At 43.5% G+C, this 21,295-nt stretch overlaps 1 protein-coding gene across 6 annotated transcripts in view; it reads right to left on the bottom strand.

The window, feature by feature from the left end:
* The window catches only part of LOC136851273 (protein ELYS-like), a 245,563-nt gene extending 224,653 nt beyond the window's left edge, over window positions 1-20,910 (bottom strand). For all 6 annotated transcript variants that reach the window (XM_067125251.1, XM_067125252.1, XM_067125255.1 and 3 more), the window contains exons 1-3: window positions 20,765-20,910; window positions 2,930-3,208; window positions 2,439-2,588 (exon numbers count right to left, since the gene is read on the bottom strand). In XM_067125251.1, coding sequence (XP_066981352.1) covers window positions 2,439-2,588; window positions 2,930-3,208 — 429 coding nt within the window. In that variant the 5' untranslated portion in view covers window positions 20,765-20,910. The remainder of the gene's footprint in view (window positions 1-2,438; window positions 2,589-2,929; window positions 3,209-20,764) is intronic.
* Window positions 20,911-21,295: the final 385 nt, after the last annotated feature.

Raw genomic sequence — 21,295 nt, 5'->3', positions numbered from 1 at the left:
ATAGTCTGGTGTCTCCCTGAACTGACAGCTTTGGCACTTCACCCCTGGATGTTTTCCAGCCTCTCTCACAATGAGATTGTTTTTTCTTCATTCTCCATTAGAGTTCTCAAACACTTCCATTCCTTGAGCGTTTGTCTACAGGACTAGTACTGTCTCCCATTACCAGTGTGGAGAAGAGGTACCTCTCAGGCCAGAGGCACTTGTCAGCAGGTAACAAGTGTTTTGCTCACTTAGCTTTGCCATGAAGCTTCTTTCTGCCCCAGTTTTTTGGTAAACCTTCAACCAGGGTTTGATCTTAAGAGTAGATCTCTCCTTTTTGAGGGAGATCTTTTGTACTTCTGAGCAGCTATAATAGTCTTTCTCCCTCTGGGATTCAACCCTGGGAGGTCATGATATCAAGATTTCACTTTCTTGGGAACCAGTGCTGATTATATCAAGAGAGCAGCAGTCTAGTTAAGCAATTGCTTCACACAATTGTTACTTAGCCTAGTTTTATTTACAAACAATCTACAATTACAGGTTACCTCTCAATTCCTGGAGTTTACTGGGATTCCCTATCTAACTGCACACTAACCTATAATCAATCACAAGGAAGCACTAACAGATATGCAGGCAGTTCCCAGTTATCCGATGGCGTGACGATAAGCGAAAATCGCCGGTGACTGAAAATCGGCAGGCGCCGATAACCGGGTATCAGCACCGATAAATGGAGATCGGCACCTCTGTTAAGTACGTATCAGCGCCGATAAGAGGAAATCAGCAGCAAAAATTGCTGATTTTAGTCCCTAGACAAGCGCTGTAAAACTGGACCACTGATAACCGAGCCGGCCGATAACCAAGGATTGCCTGTATATCATAAACAACTTTTTTTCTTGGACATAAAACCCAACAAAGTACATACAATTAGGATTATAAAAAAACCAAATCCCAAGAGAAATCCACAAAACACATAAGGAATATGTACTCATTTCAGTTTATTTTTTCTAACACCACTAGTACATATATATGTATAACTAGCCCCTCACTCCAACATTCAGATGAGTTGCAAGAGGAGTTTTCTTTCTTTTCAAACTGTTAATTCAAATCATCAGTATGGGGAAGCTTGACTCATACAAAAATTTTTTTCACACCATACACAATGTCCCACTCAATAGCTGGAATTATATCAACCCTCAATCACTGGATAACGTATTGTCTTAATGGACAGTACTTGGAACTCCTTCATCCACATCCAGGTAGCTCCAATCAATTCACACTCACAAGGGGCGGACCTTCTCATAACGTCCATTATTAAATAAGGTCGTTGAACAATGGCTCAATAAAAACCAAACCAAACTCATGGTCATTATTTTAAAAAATCATCATATTTTAAAATATTTACTATCTTTTAACACTATATTCTTCTTCCCCCTTTCAGCCATTGTTCACATTCCTTATTTCAACCCTAATTCAACTTATGTTTTTGTCCTACTATTTACATAAAATTTATCCAGCAAAGTATTGTCACTGGTTATAAATTAGTCCACAAACTACAGTAGGACCTTGATTCACTAGCATATTAACCCACAAACAAATTGATTCACGAACAAAAAATATATATAAAAATGCTGCTTATATACGATGGTGAGGATGGGTCTATTCCAGCTCTAATAAATATATCTGAAAATAATAGGTATATGTATGTACGAGAGGTTATAGACTTTTATCCTTCTCGTGGTCAGGTCGGCAACGTGACCTTGTGATTATGGTGACGGGTTCGTTTTCGCGACACGGCATCAAAGTCTCTTCAATTTCTTGCGCTTGGATTTTACGGCTTTGTAGTGACAAGCATATCCAAAAAAGCGCAAAGAATTCTAGAAGTTAAGAGGCAATGTGGCTATGACAATTACATATATATATAAATATATATATAATAAAAATCACACAAAAATATTTCAACAAAAAAGAAAAAATATAAAACAGAAAGCAAACAGCAGTCGGGCAGAGAAGTGCAAAGTGGAGTGCAGACTGACGAGTGTGATTTTTTCTTACCGTTGATAGTTTACGACCTTGCCTGAAAGTTACACAGCCATCCCAGTTTGCGTTCACAAGATAAATCCTATGTAAAGACCGGAGATTTGTATTTGTTTGGGAACAAAGTACAATTAATGATGGTAATTGTGTAAATTAATGAAATGAGACCTTCATGCTAGCCAAATGTAAATTCCATTCACAAGCGAATGCTTTCATGAAGCTACTTGAACATATGCTACACAACTACCACCGCCTTGGATTCAAATCATACCTTAGGATAATCATGAGATGCACACATAGATATAGTGTTCTTCACTACCTGGCGATAAACATTTTTAAAATTCCATAATACATAAATCAAAATTATTATACCCATTAGGTTCCAATATACCTAACCCAGACAAAGCTTACAAGAGCAGTTTTACCTTGTGCATAAAATGGAACACCCTTGTTACTCTTGAAGAATGGAGAGACAAGAGCGCCACTAAACCCTGAACTGCACGGTCAGCACCAAGATCCACTCCAATTGCTACTTGTGACACTGTTCCAAAGCCTACACCACATACTGTGGTAACCTGAAATGAATAAATTAACGAAAGATTTCAGCTCGTTAGATTAAAATTTTCATAAAGAACATGAAAACCTTACCCTTACCAGTTTTAAAAATAAACAATTTCTGACAATGCTATTTCACATTCTTTGTATTTGGTCCACTAAGAAAAAAAAAATTGCAGTCAACATTTAGAAATGGCAACAGGAAATTAATAATGACAATTACTAGCAAGTCTGACACTGCAAATGAAGAGCAACTGAGTATTTGTAAAACAAATACAATAAAACCAACAGGAACAATAAAACCAACTCATAAGGCTCCCTGCAGCATAAACAAAAATGGTGGAGGATTTTTGTAACCTACCTTAGCTCCAGCATTGTGCATTATAGCACCAAAGGTCCATGCTGCCTTACGAGCACCTGATCCAGGATCCACTACTTCTACTGTTGGTCCTGCAGCTCGCCAAGCCAGTTGACCACTCCCAATAAACCCACCTATAACTGGATACTGCGACACTGTTCCAATTTCCTCATCACCTTGTTCCTGACCCAAATTTAGCTCCAGTCCATTGGCTAAGGGAGGGAGGGGAATATGGCGGACGCCATTCCCTACCTGCACCACACTCCCAGCTGCCATCACCATCTACAAGAGAACAAAATTGGTTGTGTTTATTTATAATTGCAAAATCTTTGCTAGTACCATCAGTTCCACTCTGGTATTATTTTTACTGTAACAATAAGCTATTATGATTACTAACAGTTAATCCTACTACAGTACCTACTGAGTACTGTATAACCAACTCAACACAGCTCTACTGTACGGTAAGATTAGAAATGAATTTTTCATAAAAAAAATCACATTTGTATACAAGCCCATTAGTCTGTGCAAAACAGACCAAGACACACCAACTTAGGAGACTGAAACAAATCACACTGATCAAGTGCCATCAAACTCATCAAGTAACACTTCACAATCCTACAGTGTTTGGACATGCTGCCTGGTTTCTCCTGACCAACACACTGTTTCTTACTGGTTTTGTTCTGTTTCATTTTACAGATACCCATTTTTCACTTGTCATTGATTTTTTTCATCTTTCTTCACCCTAGTATATTGACAAGAGTTGAGAGAGTTACTTCGACTTTTTGGCCAGTGACCATTGCATTACCTCTGGATTACTATACAGGGGCAAGTCGAAATGTTTGTGGAAGACTACTCGTTTTAATGTGTTAAGTAATTATATAAAACCAAACCTGTTCAAACACATCCTTGTAACTTTTCTTTGAAGTCAGTTAATCATATTCATTTGTTCACTTGGTATTATGCTGTTCAGGCTCTCTTTTACAGTATCATTTTCTGAGCCTTGGAAATTTGCAACTTTAAGATAAGAACAAACATGACATTTTTATAATAAAATAAAGTTTTATATATAGAGGCAGTTTCAAATATATTCATCAGAAATCATTTCCCATTTTACAACACATGTTCCGGGGTTACGACACGTTGTACGACAATCCAATGGAAGAAATATGGCTCCAAAATGGCAGAATAATAAAAATTTTGAGGTTTTATAAATGAAAAACTCAATAAAAGCACAGTTTACATCGTTTTCAATACAACCAAAGCATTAAAAATAAGGTTTTCTTAGGGTTTTTGACGATTTTCAACAATTTTTTGGTTTACGATGATTTTTGGTTTACTGTACAACGCGGCGTAAAAACGGAACCCATCATAAACTGGGGACTGCTTGTACTTACCAAATAATTACATAGCTATTGTTTTCACTTTACGCGGCAGCTCAAAATTTAAAATTCATGATAGCGCTATTTTGTTTTGGGTGTAGTTATGCTGCACCGCCCACTTTCGGGGAAGGATAGGTACAACACAGCTAAACAGCTCAGTTCGTTTATGCTCTATGTCCATGAGAGGGGAGGAGGGAGGGCTCTGATCATGTAATTATTTGTTAAGCATTGTATATATATATAACTTTATTTTATTATAAAAATGTCATTTTTATATATGTAACTTACCAAATAATTACATGGCTGAATTCCACATTGACAAGAGGTGAGACACATGGATGAAACTACTCAAAAACACTTAGAGATGGAGATGAATTTGAAATAGAAAATTTATCTAGCTTGTTGTAACCTTACCTGGTGAAGGGAGCTACGGCAGGTGGGTATTGCCTCTGGTCGGAGCTCCTCTCAACCTGTAGTGGCATGGCGGTGGAGAGCCAACAGTCGCCTCTACTTCAGTGGGTGCTTTGCAATGTAGCGTTAATCGCAAGTTGACAAAGCTAACAATCCAAAAAGACATATCGAAATGTGAGTGCCATTGCCCTGGGCACAGTACAAAATATAAGTCAATCAGGCTTCCCAAGAAAACACCAATCTTCATTCAAGGAAAGTGGATAGAGGAAAAACCAAGAATATCCTCCTATACCTCTTTACCCAACACCATGCCAGCTGCGATATACGGGCCTAGAGTACTGCAACTTTCGTAAATTGTTTCCACATCACGCAAGTAGAACATTGCAAAAACTGATTTGCACCTCTAATATGTGGATTGCAGGAGAGAAGACAGCGATAGATTACGCCTGAAGGCCAAGGAAGTCGCCATTGCCCTAATTTCAAGTGCTTTGACCTTGCATAAAGGAATGGCATCTTCCTGGATCTTAGAGTGTGATTCAGAAATCACAGTTCTTAAGAAGAATGTTAAGGCTTTCTTAGATAACGGTCAACTAGGGTTTTTAACTGAACACCACAGATTTGGAGAAGGGCCTCTAACTTCTTTGGTTCGTCATGAATACTCGCGAAGAGAGCGAACTGGGCAGAGGACTCTTTCCTTGACCTAGAATGTTAGTAGACTGGCCAGGGACTAGAAGGGTCTTTGTTCTTCGCCATAAAACCTAAGGTCAAGGAGCAGATAGCGTCACCCTGAGAGAAACCTACTCTCTTATCAAGGGCATGTAGCTTGCTAACCCTCTTCGCCATTGCTAAAGCCATTAGAAAAAGTGTCATTCTTGTCAGATCTATAAAAGAGGAGGATTCTAGAGGCTCAAAGGGTGGGCCTGAGAGCCATTTGAGGACAATATCTAAATTCCACTCAAGATCCGAACTTCTATCTTGCTTACTAGTATTCAGAGACTTTATCAAATCACTTAAGTCCTGGTTTGATGAAAGGTCTATCCGTCTGTGTTTGAAGATGGAATTCAACATAGCTCTGTATTCCTTGATTGTTGAAGTAGCTAAACCTTTTGAAGATCTGAGGAAAAGCAAAAATCTGCAATCTGAGCCACAATCTCTGAGAAGAGGATATTTGACACCAGCTCGAAAGACTGTCCACTTCAATTGGTAGACTGCAGCATAAGATCGTCGATACATCTTACAACTTCTGCAGTTCTGATTTCCCTAACAGTCTGAAGCCTGTCAGAGCGGGTGGTCGGTGAAAATGAACTGTCTGAGAAGTCCTTGATAGTCTTGTTTGGGAACCACTCCTTGGGTGGCCAAAGGAGCCCATAGAAGAAAGTCTGTTTTGACTCAGTTCGTCCGCACAAATGTTCATTTTGCCCTGGACGAAGCGGGTCAGAACTGTGGTCCTGTTGTTCTATGCCCATAGAAGAAAGTCTTTGGCTGCTTCGCACAGTGAAAAAGAGTGGGTTCCTCCTTGGTTCCTTATGTAGGCCAGTGCAGTCATGCTGTCTGAATGAACCGCAATTGTCCTTCCTAAGGTCTCTGTCGCAAAAAATTGAAGATCCAGGTGTATTGCCCTCAATTCTTTTACATTTATGTGCAGATCTCTTTCAGTCAGGGATCATAAACCTGATACTTCCACGCCACTGAGAAGGGCTCCCAACGCAGATCCAATGTGTCAGAGTACAACATTAGGTTGGGGTTCACAGGAGACAGTGACATCCCTGTCACAAATCTGTTGTCCACCAGCCACCACCAAAGGTCCTCCTTCATTTTGGGGGTGATTTCAAAGACAAACGAATCTGGAAATATCTTCCTCTGCCAGCTGGCTCTGAGGTAGAACTGAAGCAGTCTGATGTGTAACCTGCCCAGAGGTACAAACTTCTCGACCTGATGACAGAGTTCCCACAAGGCTCATCCAAGCGTTGGCCGAGCAGGACGGGAGAGAGATGAATTTTCGAACTTTCGAGATGCTGTTGTGAATTCTTTATTGAGACAGAAAAGCCGAAAATTCAGAGAATCTATCACTATCCCCAGATATAGAATCAACTGTGTGGGAACTAATTGAGATTTCTTGAAGTTTATCAGCAATCCTAGGTCCTGCACAAGTTGAAGGATCTTCTGAAGGTCCTCTGTGCATTGGGCTTCTGATGGGGAGCAAAGGAGCCAATCGTCCTGGTTTAAGGACACGTTGATTCCTACTAGGTGTAGCAACTTCACTAATGAAGCAAGAACTCGGGTGAAAACTTGAGGGACCATGGAAAGACCAAAGCACAGGGCCCAAAACTGAAAGACCCTGTCCTGGGACACGAACCTCAGATACTTCCTTGAATCCTGGTGAACTGGAACATGGAAATAAGTGTCCTGCACATTTATCGTCACCATCCAATCTCCCCAGTGGATGGCTGACAGGACCGATTGATTTGTTTCCATCTTGAACTTCATAGTATGGACAAAGAAGTTCTGAGTACTGACGTCCAGGACAGGTCTCCACCCCGCCCCGGTGATTTGGGGACTACAAAGAGGTGATTGTAAAATCCCTCTGTGCTCATGTCTTCGACTTCCTCCACCGCCTGTTTCTCGAGCAGAGCTGAAACTTCTCGGGACAGGGCTGAAAACCTCTTTCACACTACAAAGTAGGCTGTCAATTTGATAGGAGAGGTTGCTAAGGGGGGTTTCTCCCTGAAGGGGATATTATAGCCCTCCTTTAATACTTGGAGCACCCAAGGATCTACTTTTCTTGACTCCCATCTGTTCTGAAAATGAAGTAGCCGTACTCCCACCGGGGCACGGAGGACAGGTAGCTCACTTGTGAGAGGCGGTTTTGTTCAAGGATTGTTAGCTGGGTCACACTGGACGCAAACTGGCTCTCGGATGGAACTGAACGCGACCTCTACCCGCCTGAAAGGGTTGCTGAGGGAACAGAGAAGTCCTGGTCGAATGAATGGCAGCGAAGATGGACATCTTCAGATCCTAGTCCTCTTGGTGGATTGAGCGAGTAGATCTTGGGTGGATTTCTTCTGCAACTCTCTCGCCACCCATTCTAACGTCTCTTGAGGAAATAAGCTGTTGCTGTCCAAGGGAGTGAACAGAAGGGAAGAACGGTAAGGAGTGACCCCCTTAGAGGTGAACGAGCACCATAACTCTCGTTTCCTAAGTACATCAGTCGTGAAAATGGTGGCTAGTTCATGGGTGCCATCCCTCACTGCATGATCTGAGCAGGCTACAACTCCCAACCAGTCCGAGGCGAAGTTCTCTTGAAGTGATGCACAGTCCTCGATCTTCTTTGCTAGTGCACCCACAGTCCAGTTGAGGAAACTCAGAACCTCGAAAACCTTAAAAATATCTTTTAGCAAATGGTCCAGCTCCAAAGAGGTAAACAAAATCCTGGCAGACAAGAAGGCTGATCGACGAGTAGCATCAATGAGACTGGAGAAGTTCCCTTGAGAGGAAGCAGAAACTCCCATGGATGGAGCTTTCCCAGTAGAATATGACAGATACTTCTGTCGTATCAGACGAGAAGGAGGCGAACAGAATATCGCTTTACCTACGTCCCTCTTCTCTGACAACCATACATTGATACACGCAAAAGCTTTCCTAGAGGAGGAGGAGGAGGACAAAACCATACGCGGCAACCTAGCTGCTCCTATCGGTTGTCACATCATAAACGCCGAACCTGGAGAAGAAGGGGTGGCTGGAGAAAAGAAGTCTGGTTAGCACACCAGGAAGAACTGCAACAAGCCATGTAGTTTGACGAAGGAACGTCCTTCTGCACAGGTTCCTCCTCTGAGGAAATCGGGTGCATCAGAGAATCTGGGGGAGCTTGAGTTGCTGTAGATGGCTTCTGCAACAGGTTCAAGATGTTATCTAAGCGTTGTTGAGTAGGGACTAAGGAAAGATCTTGAACCGCAAGAGGATCGGCACAAGACACACCAGAAACAGCAAGTCCTACTTGTGGCGCCAGACGAATGCTGGGAGGCGGGCAAATATCAACATTGGCATCTGCTAACATTGGACACTGGATGCTTGGTCCCTGGATGTCATCTCACTGATCTGGCAGACATCCAATGTCTGCAATTCGGACATTATGCGCCCAAAGGGAGGACACTCGGGAGTTGGGTGTCCATAAGACGGACACTCGGACACTTGATGTCTAAAAGCAGAGCGTTCTGACAAAACACGATCACCCTCGGAATGCATGGACACTGGACATCCACTTGTTGGAAGCACGGACAACGGACGCTCCAACAAATGTTGCTCAGACACTTATTTCTCACAATCGGGCACTAAACTCTTGTACTCTGGGCATTCGCACATTATATGTCCATTCATTGGACTATCTAGCACTTTCTTAGACACTTTGTGGCACTTGGTGTCCACTGAAAGGGAGCAAGAAGCTTGAGGAGACTCCCAAAAACTACAGGAGGGCAGAGGACTAAGAGCCCTATCCAATGCTCGTTTACAAGGCGGGTGAACATCTTTGTCCATCGGGGTGCCAGACTTTTTCAGCAGTCTCGAAACATTGGCAAATCGACAACTGTGCTTATGAGCACCAGAGTCTGAGCCACTGGAAGATAAAGTATGTGTCTAATCAGATGCCATTCCAACAGCGATCCTCCGAGTCCTGGGAAGGGCAGACAACAGGCTCAGATGAGCCAACAACTACTTGTGGGCAAACCCCACTGTCCTCACTTGGAATGCCAGTTTGCTTCCTCCCAGGTGAGCAAGGGGAGTTTAGCAGGGACCTTGGTCTAGAAGCATCGGTGGGACAAGTAGCCGCCCCCTCCACTGACACTGCACTAACACTGTTGAATTTGTCCATAAGGACAGGCACAGAGTTCCCAATTTGGGAAACGGCGTTCACTAAAAAATCAAACTTCTTGTCAACACGAGCTTCTAGGCTGGCAATGGCATTGAGATCAGAGGAATGAGAGCCAGGGATTGGAGTTCCAGGGAAAGTCGGAGGACTTGAGATTGGGGAAAGAGTGGTTCCAGGTGTTGCAGGAATAGGTAAATCAGCCACATCAACCCCCGGAGACAAAGCCTGACTAGGGGAAGCCTTCGCTTCAGCCCTAGCAGTAGCTTTCCCAAGTCTGTCACACTGTAATTTGCCTTAATAGCATTAAGAGTCTTCCACTTCCCCTTGCTCCAGTCTTTGCATTCATCACAGCAAAGTTCGGGAAAGCTTGGCTGAAGCTTTGGCTGAAGTCAACCTATTCTTACAGCCTTTACTGCAATACCGTATACTAGAAAGGCTAAAACCTGACATGATTACAGTAAACACCCCGTATACGTGGGGGAAGCGTACCACATGCCCCCGCGAATACTTAAAACCCTTCTGAAAACACTTAGAACTGCCTATTTGGATAGTAAAAAAAAAAAATAAAATAAATAAAATAAAAATGCTTATAAAGGTATTATCCTATTTACGATGGGGTTAGGTTCCAGAAAAACCTATCGTTTGTTGGAAAAAACGTATCTTTAATATACCCTAGCCTACACTAGTTTATTCAGTACCATGTAGACATAAATGGTAGCCTACTCTACACTATAAAGTAGACCCTATACATAAACAGTATAGTAATTATTTGTCAGCTGCAGAAAACTCCCCTCCACTCGTGGTCTCACAATTTGCGGACTCACCTATTCGCGGATTTCTCTATGGAACATGTTTGCTGTAAATCTGCCCATTCACAGTATTTTTCACTGAAAAATACACACTAATTACTGTATTTTCATGAGCACTTCTTGAAATAAAACTATTAAAATACTCAGGTAGCGCTTAAGTTACAATAGTTCACCTAACGATAATTTGATTTTGCAATGGGGTAAGCAATTAATACCGATACGACAATATTTATAAAATATTTTTAAATTTCCCAGGGGCGCAGGTAGCAGCGTACAATCAGGCAACAAGAGAGACCAAATTACTATACACCAACTTCTTTTCCTCCAACTCTTTATCCCATCTTTTAGTTAAAAAAGTAAAAGAGAATGATAAAAGTATTGTTAGTAACGTTATACTCTTGCATAAATGCGTACAGCCATAAACAACCAAACAAGAAACTGTTGTTTTGCAGATAACAACAGCACTTTTGCTTGTATTTCAACCATCATACGGAAATACACAATTACTGTAGTTATAGTGCAAATGATGTTATGTAGAATAGGACTGATATATTTTTACATTATACCCTTATTCGGAATGGATAAAAGATCGCCAAGAAAATATACTGCTAAATTTATGCTGCAAGTTGTAGCTGAAGCTGAGAAAACAATGTTCTAGCTGCTAATGACTATAAATTATCGTGCATTGGCAACATGGATGAAACTCGACTGTAATTGAAATTGGGAAGAAAGTATTTTAATCAAAACTATTGGGCATGAAAGAATACATTACTGCTATTTTTACGCCGATAAATGATAAATACGTTAAGCTTGTATTATGATGAAATAAAGTGAAAATAACAAACAGAATCTTGATTTTTTTACACAAAACATCTGCCGCCAAACGGCCAACGCCATTTATTAAAGAAAAAAACAGCTAAATTTTCACAACGAGACTTATTAAAGTTATATTTCGACTTAAAAACACTTCGTACAGTATAACAAAAAATAACCTTGCCCCATATAAATAAAGTATCTAGAGATTCATTTACACTAACTAGAAGCAAGAAAAGCGCTCTTAACTGGGTTAAATGCAGCGAAATAAACATTTCCAAACCAAAACATTGATTGCTATGATCGCAATTTATAATACAAAAACAATACAAGAATATATACAATATCATTGGATACAGTGAATCAAGGCATAACATTTTAAAAGATCCATGGAAAAGATGCATATTCGTTATGTTGATGTTTTTATAATACAATATGTGAATATAGAGTACAGTATAGTATAATGTAGGCTACGCTACTGTACATGCCTTAGATGCACCATAGTGCAGGCTAAACTAATTCTTGTTTGTTATTCAATTTCTCTTTGTATTGAATTATCATAAGTCACTCTGCATGAACCTCCAAAATTAGCTGATATTAATAATCACTATACTGTATATGTATATCTAGAGTATACTTTATAGTGTAGGGTAGGCTACCATACATGCATACATGGTACCGAATACCCTAGTGTAGGCTAGGCTATATTCGAGATACATTTTTCCCAGCAAATGATGGGTTTTTTGGAACCTAACCCAATTGTAAGTAGGATAATACCTTTATAAGCATTTTGTGTTTTTTTTTTTTGGGGGTTAAACTATCAAAATAGGCATTTCTAAGTGTTTTTAGAAGGGTTCTAAGTATTCGCAGGTTCTAGCTATTTGGGGGGGGGGTGTGGTACGCATCCCTCGTGAATATGGGGGTTTACAGTAATTCTCGAGGTTCATGCAGACTGACTTATGATAATTTAATACAAAGAGAAACTGAATAACAAATAAGAATTAGCTTAGCCTACGCTATAGTATATCATATACATATACGGTAGCCTAGCCTACATTATACCGTGCTCTATATTTTTTACATATTAATATCATATTATACAAACATCAACATAACGAATATGCATCTTTTCATCGAATGTTTAAAATGTTACGCTTTACTCCACCGTATCCAATAATATTGTATATATTCTTATATTGCTTTTGTATTATAAATTGCAATCATAGCGATCAATGTTTTGGTTTGGAAATCAATAACAGTAGGCGGTAAGTTTACTTCGCCATATTCAACTCAGTTCAGAGCGCTTTTCTTGCTTTTAGTTAATATAAATGAATCTCTAGAGACTTTACTTATATGGGGCAAGGTTATTTTTCGTTATACAGTATTGTACTGTGCGAAGTGTTTTTTCGTTATACTGTACTGTACGAAGTGTTTTTAAGTCGAAATATAACTTAAATACGTCTCGTTGTGAAATTAATTTAGCTATTTTTTCATTAGTAGATGACATTGGCCGTTTGGGGGCATATTTGTTTTGTGTAAAAAACAAAGATTCCGTTCGCTATTTTCATTTGATTTCATCATAATACGAGCTTTACGTATTTATCTTTTATCAGTGTGAAAACAGCAGTAATATGCGTTCTTTCAAGCCCAGTGGTTTTGATTAAAATACTTTCTCTCCAGTTTAATTTACGGTCAAGTTTCATCGATGTTGCCGATGCACGATAATGTACTGTATAGTCTTTAGCAGCTTGAACACTGTTTTCTCAGCTTCAGCTACAACTTGCAGCTTAAATTTAGCAGTACTGTATATTTCCTTGCCAATCTTTTATGCATACCGAATAAGGGTACAGTATAATGTAAAAATATATCAGTCCTATTCTACTTAATGTCATTAGTAACACAACTACAGTAATTGTTTACTACCGTACGATGGTTGAAATACAAGCAAAACAGCTGCTGTTATCCGATTTGGTTATAAGCGAAACAAGTTTCTTGTTCAGTTGTTTATGGCTGTACGCATTTATGCAAGAGTAATATAACGTTACTAATAATACTTTTATCATTCTCTTTTACTTTTTTAACTAGAAGATGGGATAAAAAGATGGAGGAAAAGAAGTTGGTGTATTGTAATTTGGTTTCTCTCGTTGCCTGATTGTACACGGCTGCCTGCATCCAAGCAAAATATTTAAATATTTTATAAATATTGTCATATCGCTATTAATTGCTTTACCCATTGCAAAATCGAAATATCCTAGCTCAAGCGCTACCTGGGTACCTGAGTATTTTAAGTTTTATCAAGAAAAGTGCATTTAGTCATGAAAATATGAAAAAACAGTAATTAGTGAATATTTCTCAGTGAAAATTACTGCAAATGGGCAAATTTTCCATGAATAATGTGTATTTATGTTCCATTAAGAAACCCGCGAACAGGTGAGTCAGCGAATCATTAGAACACGAATACCATGGGTCCGGCATGACCGAGCAGAAGACCTAGTTTTCTGTTGTGCCAGGTGGCGAACAGGTTGATGACCGGACGCCCCCACAGGTCGAATAGCCTTTCCGTCACTTCCAAGTGAAGGGACCATTTGGTTCCTATCACTTGATTCTGGCAGCTGAGCTTGTCTGCCACGACATTCCTCTTGCCTAGAATGTACCTGGCTGACAGCTCTACCGAGTGAGCCACGGCCCACTCGTGCACCTGCATTGTCAACTGGTGGAGCGGGAAGGAAGCTAGGCCCCCTGCTTGTTGATGTATGCCACTACCGTGGTATTGTCGCTCATCAGTACCAATGAGTGTCCCATCACTCGATCCCAGAACTCTTGGGGAGCCAGAAAGGCTGCCTTGAGTTTCAGGATGTTGATGTGAAGGCGCTTGTCGTCTCGGTGCCACACTCCCGAAATCAGCAACTCCTCCAGGTGTGCACCCCATCTCTCGGTCGATGCGTCTGACAACAGCAGCGTGTCCGGAGGGGGAGTAAGCAGGGATACTCCTATCAAGAGGTTTGTGTCGTCCATCCACCAGCAAAAGTCCTCTCTAACCTCCTCGGAAAGAGGGATGAGGAAGGACTGGGGGTCTCAGGACTGGGACCAATACTCCTTTAGCCTCCATTGTAGAGACCGCAGGTGAAGACGCCCACGAGGTACCAGATTCTCCAGCAACGACAGGTGACCGATGACGACTTGCCATTGCTGGGCTGGCTGCTCCTGTCATGACAGGAACAGCTGTGCTGCCTGCCTGGACCTGCTGATACGAGAGTCCGAGGGAAAGACTTTCACTGCCACCGAGTCTATCAGCATGCCCAGGTACTTTATCCTCTGCTTGGGGGTGAGACCTGACTTCTCGAGGTTCACCAAGATCCCAAAATTGCATCAAAACTCGAGGAGTCGATTCCTGTCCTGTAGCAACTGTGAGCGGGAGCTCGCCAGTACAAGCCAGTCGTTGAGATACCTCAATAGACGTATCCCGTGCGAGTGGACCCCAGCTGACATGAGAGAGAAGACTTGTGAATACCTGGGGAGGGTCGAGAGCCGAAGCAGAGTGCCCTGATTTGGAAGACCGTCTCCCCATGGATGAAGTGGAGGTACTTACGAGAGGACGGATGAATGGGTATTTGAAAATAGGCATCCTTCAAGTCCACCATAAGCATGAAGTTGTTCTCCCTGATAGAAGCAAGCACAGATCACGCTGTTTCCATTGTGTGAACTGAGTCTGGCGAACGAATTGGTTCAGGGGAGAGAGGTCTATGACTGGTCTCCATCCCCCTGTGGCTTTCTCTACCAGAAAGACACAGCTGTAAAAGCCTGGAGACTGGTCCAACACGACTTCCAAAGCACCCTTGCTCAGCATGCCTTACACTTCTTGCTGTAGTGCGGCGTCCTTCAGAGTTCCTTGGACATATGTGCGGAGATGGACCGGAGCTTAGGTGAGGGGAGGCCGAGACTCGAAAGGTAGTAGATATCCCTCCCGAAGGACATCCACTATCCAGGTCTCGGCTCCGTGTCGCTGCCATGTTGCCCAATGGCTTGATAGGCACACCCCCACCTTCGGCAGCATTTGGGGGGAATGGCGCCCCTAGCGTTTCCCACCTCTTCTTCTTCCCCTTGCCTCCTTTTCCGGATTGGAAAGCAGGCTGAAAGGGGCAGGGACGACCCACCCTTTCTAGAGGAAGAAGGCTGGGTGTTTCCACAGGACCCCTCCGAAGACTGGGACTTCTTAGGGGCCAAGGAAGTGATAGCCTGACCCGAGGGCCTGGTCACAGTGGAAAGCGAAGACCCAGAGGTCTTAGCCATTGCCTGGTGGACAAGCCGGTCGCTGTCATCAGTCCGGCACTTATCCACCGCAGCGCCCACCAACTCCTTAGGGAAGAAAAAGGCGGAACCCAGCAATGGTCCATTCAGCAGGGTCATTGCTGACTCAGGCCCCACAGACCTGGGGAAACAAGAGAGAACAGTGTATCTTCACCTCAGGACCAGGTTAGCCCACAGGTTTGCCATCTGGTGGGCGAGGTAGGAGATGGCCCTACCTCCAGACTGGCGTAGTCTCCCAAAGGCGGAGTCCTCCCCGGGCACGATAGCGCCCGAGGAAGCAGCCACCTTGGATACTGTAAAGGACCACAGATTGAGCCAGGAGACTGCCTGGAAGGCTGCCATGGCAGTGGCTTCCAGGGATGCAGCTTCTTGCTAAGAGAGGGAGATGCTCTCTGCAGTAAGTTGCTGTAACATAAGACCCAGATCTAGATGAACCAGGTCTGGGTCAACCTGTTTAGGAAGCAATGCCCTCTCTGACGGAGTGTAGAAGCACTTCTGGCGAGGCAGAGGAGGGGGAAGAAGCTTGTCCGAGCGGTTCGATCTGAGCAAATTGTCTTGTCCAGACACAAGACCATTCACCTGATCGAGGACCTCCTCGGCAAGCATGGACCACGGCAGCCCCACCGAAGCCTTGGGTTCCTTCTTGGGTCCCCAGTAGGATTCGAGGCACGACGGATGATCCACAGACGAGGCCGTGGTCCCTTCCCTGAGGTCATTGTGCTCACGAATCAGCACAATAACCTCAGCAAACGTCCTCTGTATCTCGGGGGTGTCCGCATCCTGGGGGAGAGGACCCTCAAGTCCTTCCAGGGTGCGGTTCTCCCGATCTACTCTCCCTGCAGGAGGGAGAACCTCGGCAGACCCCTGTGATCCTTCCTGCACCACACGGGCGTAAGACCTGGTCAAACCGAGGACTGAGCCAGCATGTAAGCCCCTGAGGTAGAACTCTGGGGAGACAACTCGCCCGAGTTCTTCTTGTCTGACTCGCGCCCCCTGGAAGGAGCCCAGGAGGTGGAGGGGACAGGCGAGAAGGATCGGGTGCTACCACTGGCCCTGCTGGCAGAACCAACACGGGCAGCGAGTTGGGAGCGACCACCAACCCGCGGTGGTGACGGCAGCCCGGGTCGAGGAGAGAGCTTGTGCCTGGGCGAAGCAGTCTCCCGAGGAGAGCAGAGCGGCTCGCGTGAGTTGAGCCACACGCTCATCTCCCCCAAGCCAGGCTGGCAGCGCGGACGTGGCCAGGGACTGGGAGCAGTTGAGCGCACAGCTGGCTGGCGCAGACTTGCGCTGTCCTCTAGACGCACCCCAGTTTTCTTCGATTCTTCAAGGCCGTAACCTCTTGGGAAGACTGAGCAGGGGACCTCTTCTCTGCTTCTCCAGGTGTCCGGACCCGAGGGACCGGTGCACCTTCCCGGGAACCTGGCTTAGCACTCGCAGAAGTACCAGCAGGAAAGGTCGGGGCAACTGCATGCCCGGACTCTTTCTCTCGCCCCACGCCCAAGTCTGTACAGAGAGGTTTCTCCCGTACCAGACTGGGATACCCGGGTCCCGTTGGAAACCTGGGTACTCGGAGCGACTCACAAGCGAGTGTCCGGCATGGACCCGTTGGCCTTAGAAGCAGGTTTCTTCGGCGCAGCAGGGGGAGTGCGGACCATGGTCTGCATGCCCTTAGCTCCCGATGCGACTGACCCGGGGGCCAGAGCAGCGGTTTCCTGATCCGTGGATCGGGAAGAGCCAGCGAGAGATCTCACTGCCTTCCCTGTGGAAGGAGGCAGTCCCTTAAATGTCTCGGTGCAAGACTTCTTAGGGGAGAGGCAGGCTTCTTCTTCTTTGCCTGGGTAGCCTCAGAAGAAGGGGAAGAAGAGGCAGCAGACGAAGACGAAGGCAGCAATGACGAAGACGAAGACAACGACACCTTCAACAATCTCTTCTTTGACTTCTTCACCATCTTCCTCAGGATCGAGGTCAGGCCCCCAAACCATGCAGGAGCAGCCGAAGACTCAGGAGCAACCAGGGGGGCCACAGCAGCAGGTGCAACCCGGGCAGCATAGATGGTGCTCGGGCCAGCAGCTGCCAGGGCAGAAACATCAGCGCGGGAGCCAGGGATGAAGGCACGGGTGGTGCGCGAGCAGCCAGGCTGGGCCGAGGGACAGGGAAGCGAGGCGCCAAAACCATTGTCACGAATGAGCCAGGATCAGCAACAGGGGCAGGCAATGTCATTTACGGCACCAACAATGTCACCATGTACGAAGGCCCAGGTCGAGATAGCAGGGCCAGAAACCCAGGGGGCAGCAGCACAGGACGGTGAGAGGCAGGAGCAGCCGAAACCTGGGTGTCCAGGTGTGAAGCCACAGTTACAGGCAGCTTCCCAAAATCAGACATGGTGACAGCCGTGGTGGTGGTAGTGGTCCCTTCCCACCCGATGAAATGAATGAGGAAGGGGAGGGGGAGTCCTCACCCAAGGGAGAGGGAGCAAGCAAGGGGAGTTCGCAGTGAGGGAGAAACGATCCCAACACATTAGCCACCACTGGAGCCGTTGGGGGCGTGTTACCCTCGGACGATTCCTTGGCGGGCTTCCGCGGTAGCATCTCCTCCCTCGAACCTCTTCCATTGCTCGAGAGACCAGGTACAACACTCGCTGCGTGTGGGTTCATGTCAGCGCTAGAACAAAAGGCATTACATGTTTTACCTCCTACCCCAGGACACACATGCTGGGGATAGAAGGGTTTAGAAGGCTTATCAACATTCATCATTTATAAAAGTAAGGAAAAATCCCACCGAGAAAGCTGAAGGGCAGTCAGGCAGAGAGCAAAGAACAATGTCCGCATTCTACGACGGCTGAAAGCAAATTGGAATCTTTACATCCAGGCAGGCGGTACTCCCGCCTCCCGGACGATAGTTAACTGCCTAACCACCTTCTTCAAAAGTTCAACGGCTGTTTCTAGCCTACGCTGAAAGTAATTCCTAATGTAAGGAACCAAGGGTTTGTATATCGTGTCGGAACAAATATGAATTACTGTAGCAAACTTTTATATACACAATGAAAAATAATAATTCCATTAATAAATCTGTTTCTTTTAGCAACTAAAAAATTATTTTCCTAATTCTTTCGGTAGCAGTGAGCTGCTTCAGTCAGCCGATTCTCAGAATGTAAACATTACAAATGTGGGACGATTTTTTTTATGCATACATGTATTACAATGATAACAGACTAGAATAGTAAGTACAGTATATTAAATGGATTCTGCAAGTAAAATAACATATTGTGTTTACATTAATATTAATATATGAAAATTAGTAAATCATCATAACATGTACTACATAAGAGAATTTTTATCACTGTTGATACTATGTTACATGAACATGAAGTGTTTATAACAGTGTGGGAAAGGTTAAGAACAGCGTGGGAAAGGTTAATAACAGTGTGGGAAAGGTTAATAACAATGTGGGAAAGGTTTATAAGACTCTGGGGAGTGCTTATACTTGAAATATATACGTATACAGTAAATAAAATAAATATAAGGTCGCTACTTCACAGATTTTCGCCTATCGCAGGGGGTTGTAGAACCTAACCCCCACAATACATGTGGGACGACTGTAATAACAATTTGGATCTACTTCTGTACTGTTAAGGGGTAGCCTAGGCCATTCTACGAGTTCAAAGTCCAGTGTTACATGGGGGCTGATCAGGACATGGTACCCTACATCATGTTTGCAAGGTTAGGTCAGGACAGGACACAACATTCTAGGAAAGGCTAGGTTTTGGTTTTTTGGTTGAGTCATTACCAGTGCTGAAGCTACGCGTCCGAACGGAAATTTAGTCCCGTCAATTTGTATTGTTTGCTGCAGTCCAAAATACAGAACAACAAGGCGACGGTCGCAAATTATAGTTTCTGGAAGCACATTCGTACAATTTTGTCATTTTGCACTTTTTTGGGGTGCCTGGCTCTTACCCTCCCTTTACAAGTTAGCTGAAGCGCAATTACAAAACAACGGACATCACAGAAATTCGGTAAAATTATCATTACTACCACAGTTTAATTCCAGGCTACTGTACAATAAAAACTGTATGTTTCATTCTTTTTTCTTTACAACAAGTGGTCCCATCGCCATCAACATCCATCATCGGCTACAATCCCCTTGGGGTAATCCTAGTTTTGATATCCAAATTCACTGCTCCCTTGTGCTTTAATTTTTCTTTCCTATTTTCAATTTCTTCTGACAGATCTGCAAATAGAAGCAAATCTGCCAAAAAATGAGCAGTTTATCTGTTTCCTGACGCAGTGATTGTAAAAAGGAAAGGGAATAAAGCTCTGCACCTAACGCAAATAGTGTAGTGTGCGCGAAACTGTTGTGGAGCGAGAGCTTGGGACCAGGAACCAGGTAGGAACTTGGCATGGGCTCTTGCTCTTCAGCAGCCATTTTTTTTATAAATCTGAAAAAATTAGCAGTTTATCTGCTTACAGAAGCCGAGATTTACGATTTTATCAAAATTCTATGGGTCCATATCCTCTGAGACATGTTTCTGTTTATTTACATTCCCCCTTTAACCTATTCCCTTTGTTTTTCTACAATCTCTGCTCTTTAAGCAGATAAACTGCTTATTTTTTCACTGTTTTCCTTGATTCAATATTTGATAAATCTGTGCCGATCTTGACTTTACTTAATGCAGCAAACTTGGACCTCTAAACTGTAGGATTACCCCCTTGGGATTAGACAAGGGTGCATAGCCATAACAGACTATTACGGCACCCCATCACATCCTACACTAGACTACACCTAGGCTAGCCCACCATTGGCCTTGATTAGGATAAACAAATGAAAGGAGCCAACCTTGAAATTTTAAGCACCCTACACTAAGGTCACGTACCGCCGCTTAAGCTTTGCCAAATGGCCCACTAGGCTAGCATCCCCAGCTCTGCCGAAAACTATTCCGCACTATTATTTATAGGTTTTCGGTGTTCTTAAAAGCATGGACTGATGGACAAGGGTAGCCCATAAGCGAACCCCTCGGCCAAGCGGCTGTAGGTCTTACCTAGGATGAGACAAAGTAAATGTAGGCTCCCTCTGATCATTAGCTACATATAAACAATCAGCATTTGTTGGCATTGGCTGTTTTAGGTCTCTTGACCCCCGTCATAAGCTAACGTCTACCTTAGGGTAAGGATCCCAGTCTAACCTTCACTGAGTATCTTGTAATCAGCAGGAATTTGGTCTTCAAAAATTCATCAACCTTATCTAAATGCACATGACTTACTTGGTGAATTTTTCTCGGCGTTTCAGTTGTGCTGCATAGGATAAATATCAAATGTGTGGCGATTTAAACGTCATATCACGCGGAATAACAAACCGCCATGATGAAACAGAAATTGAACCAATCACAAAACGCGTTCGAGTTTCAACGGATTTCGAATGTCATCAGCTTGGACTTCGACTTCCTGAAAGAGATCGTTAAAAGTTTTTCTCTATTTAATGGCGACTATTGTATTTATAGTTTTACTAATAAAACGATAAATATAATATAATTTATTTTTAAATAATATTATTGGTATTCATATAATTCTAACCACTATTCTAGTAACAAAAGTCACATAAAGCGATCTGAAGCGTTTTGGTGGGTTTTATGGAGGCTTCTTAATGACGTCACAAGAAGACACGACCTACATTTTTATGTGATTTGCATACAGAGCAATTATTTGCGATTGTTTGATTTGTAAGCAGTAAATTTAAAGTTCGTGATTGTAGTTTTTATCTGACTTTATCTTTTACTTGAGCCATCTCTAAGTCA

This window comes from Macrobrachium rosenbergii, chromosome 23, assembly GCF_040412425.1.
Source record: "Macrobrachium rosenbergii isolate ZJJX-2024 chromosome 23, ASM4041242v1, whole genome shotgun sequence".
Taxonomy (NCBI): Eukaryota; Metazoa; Arthropoda; class Malacostraca; order Decapoda; family Palaemonidae; genus Macrobrachium; species Macrobrachium rosenbergii.
Note: the sequence above shows the minus strand (reverse complement) of the source record. Positions and strands in the feature narration are given on the sequence as shown.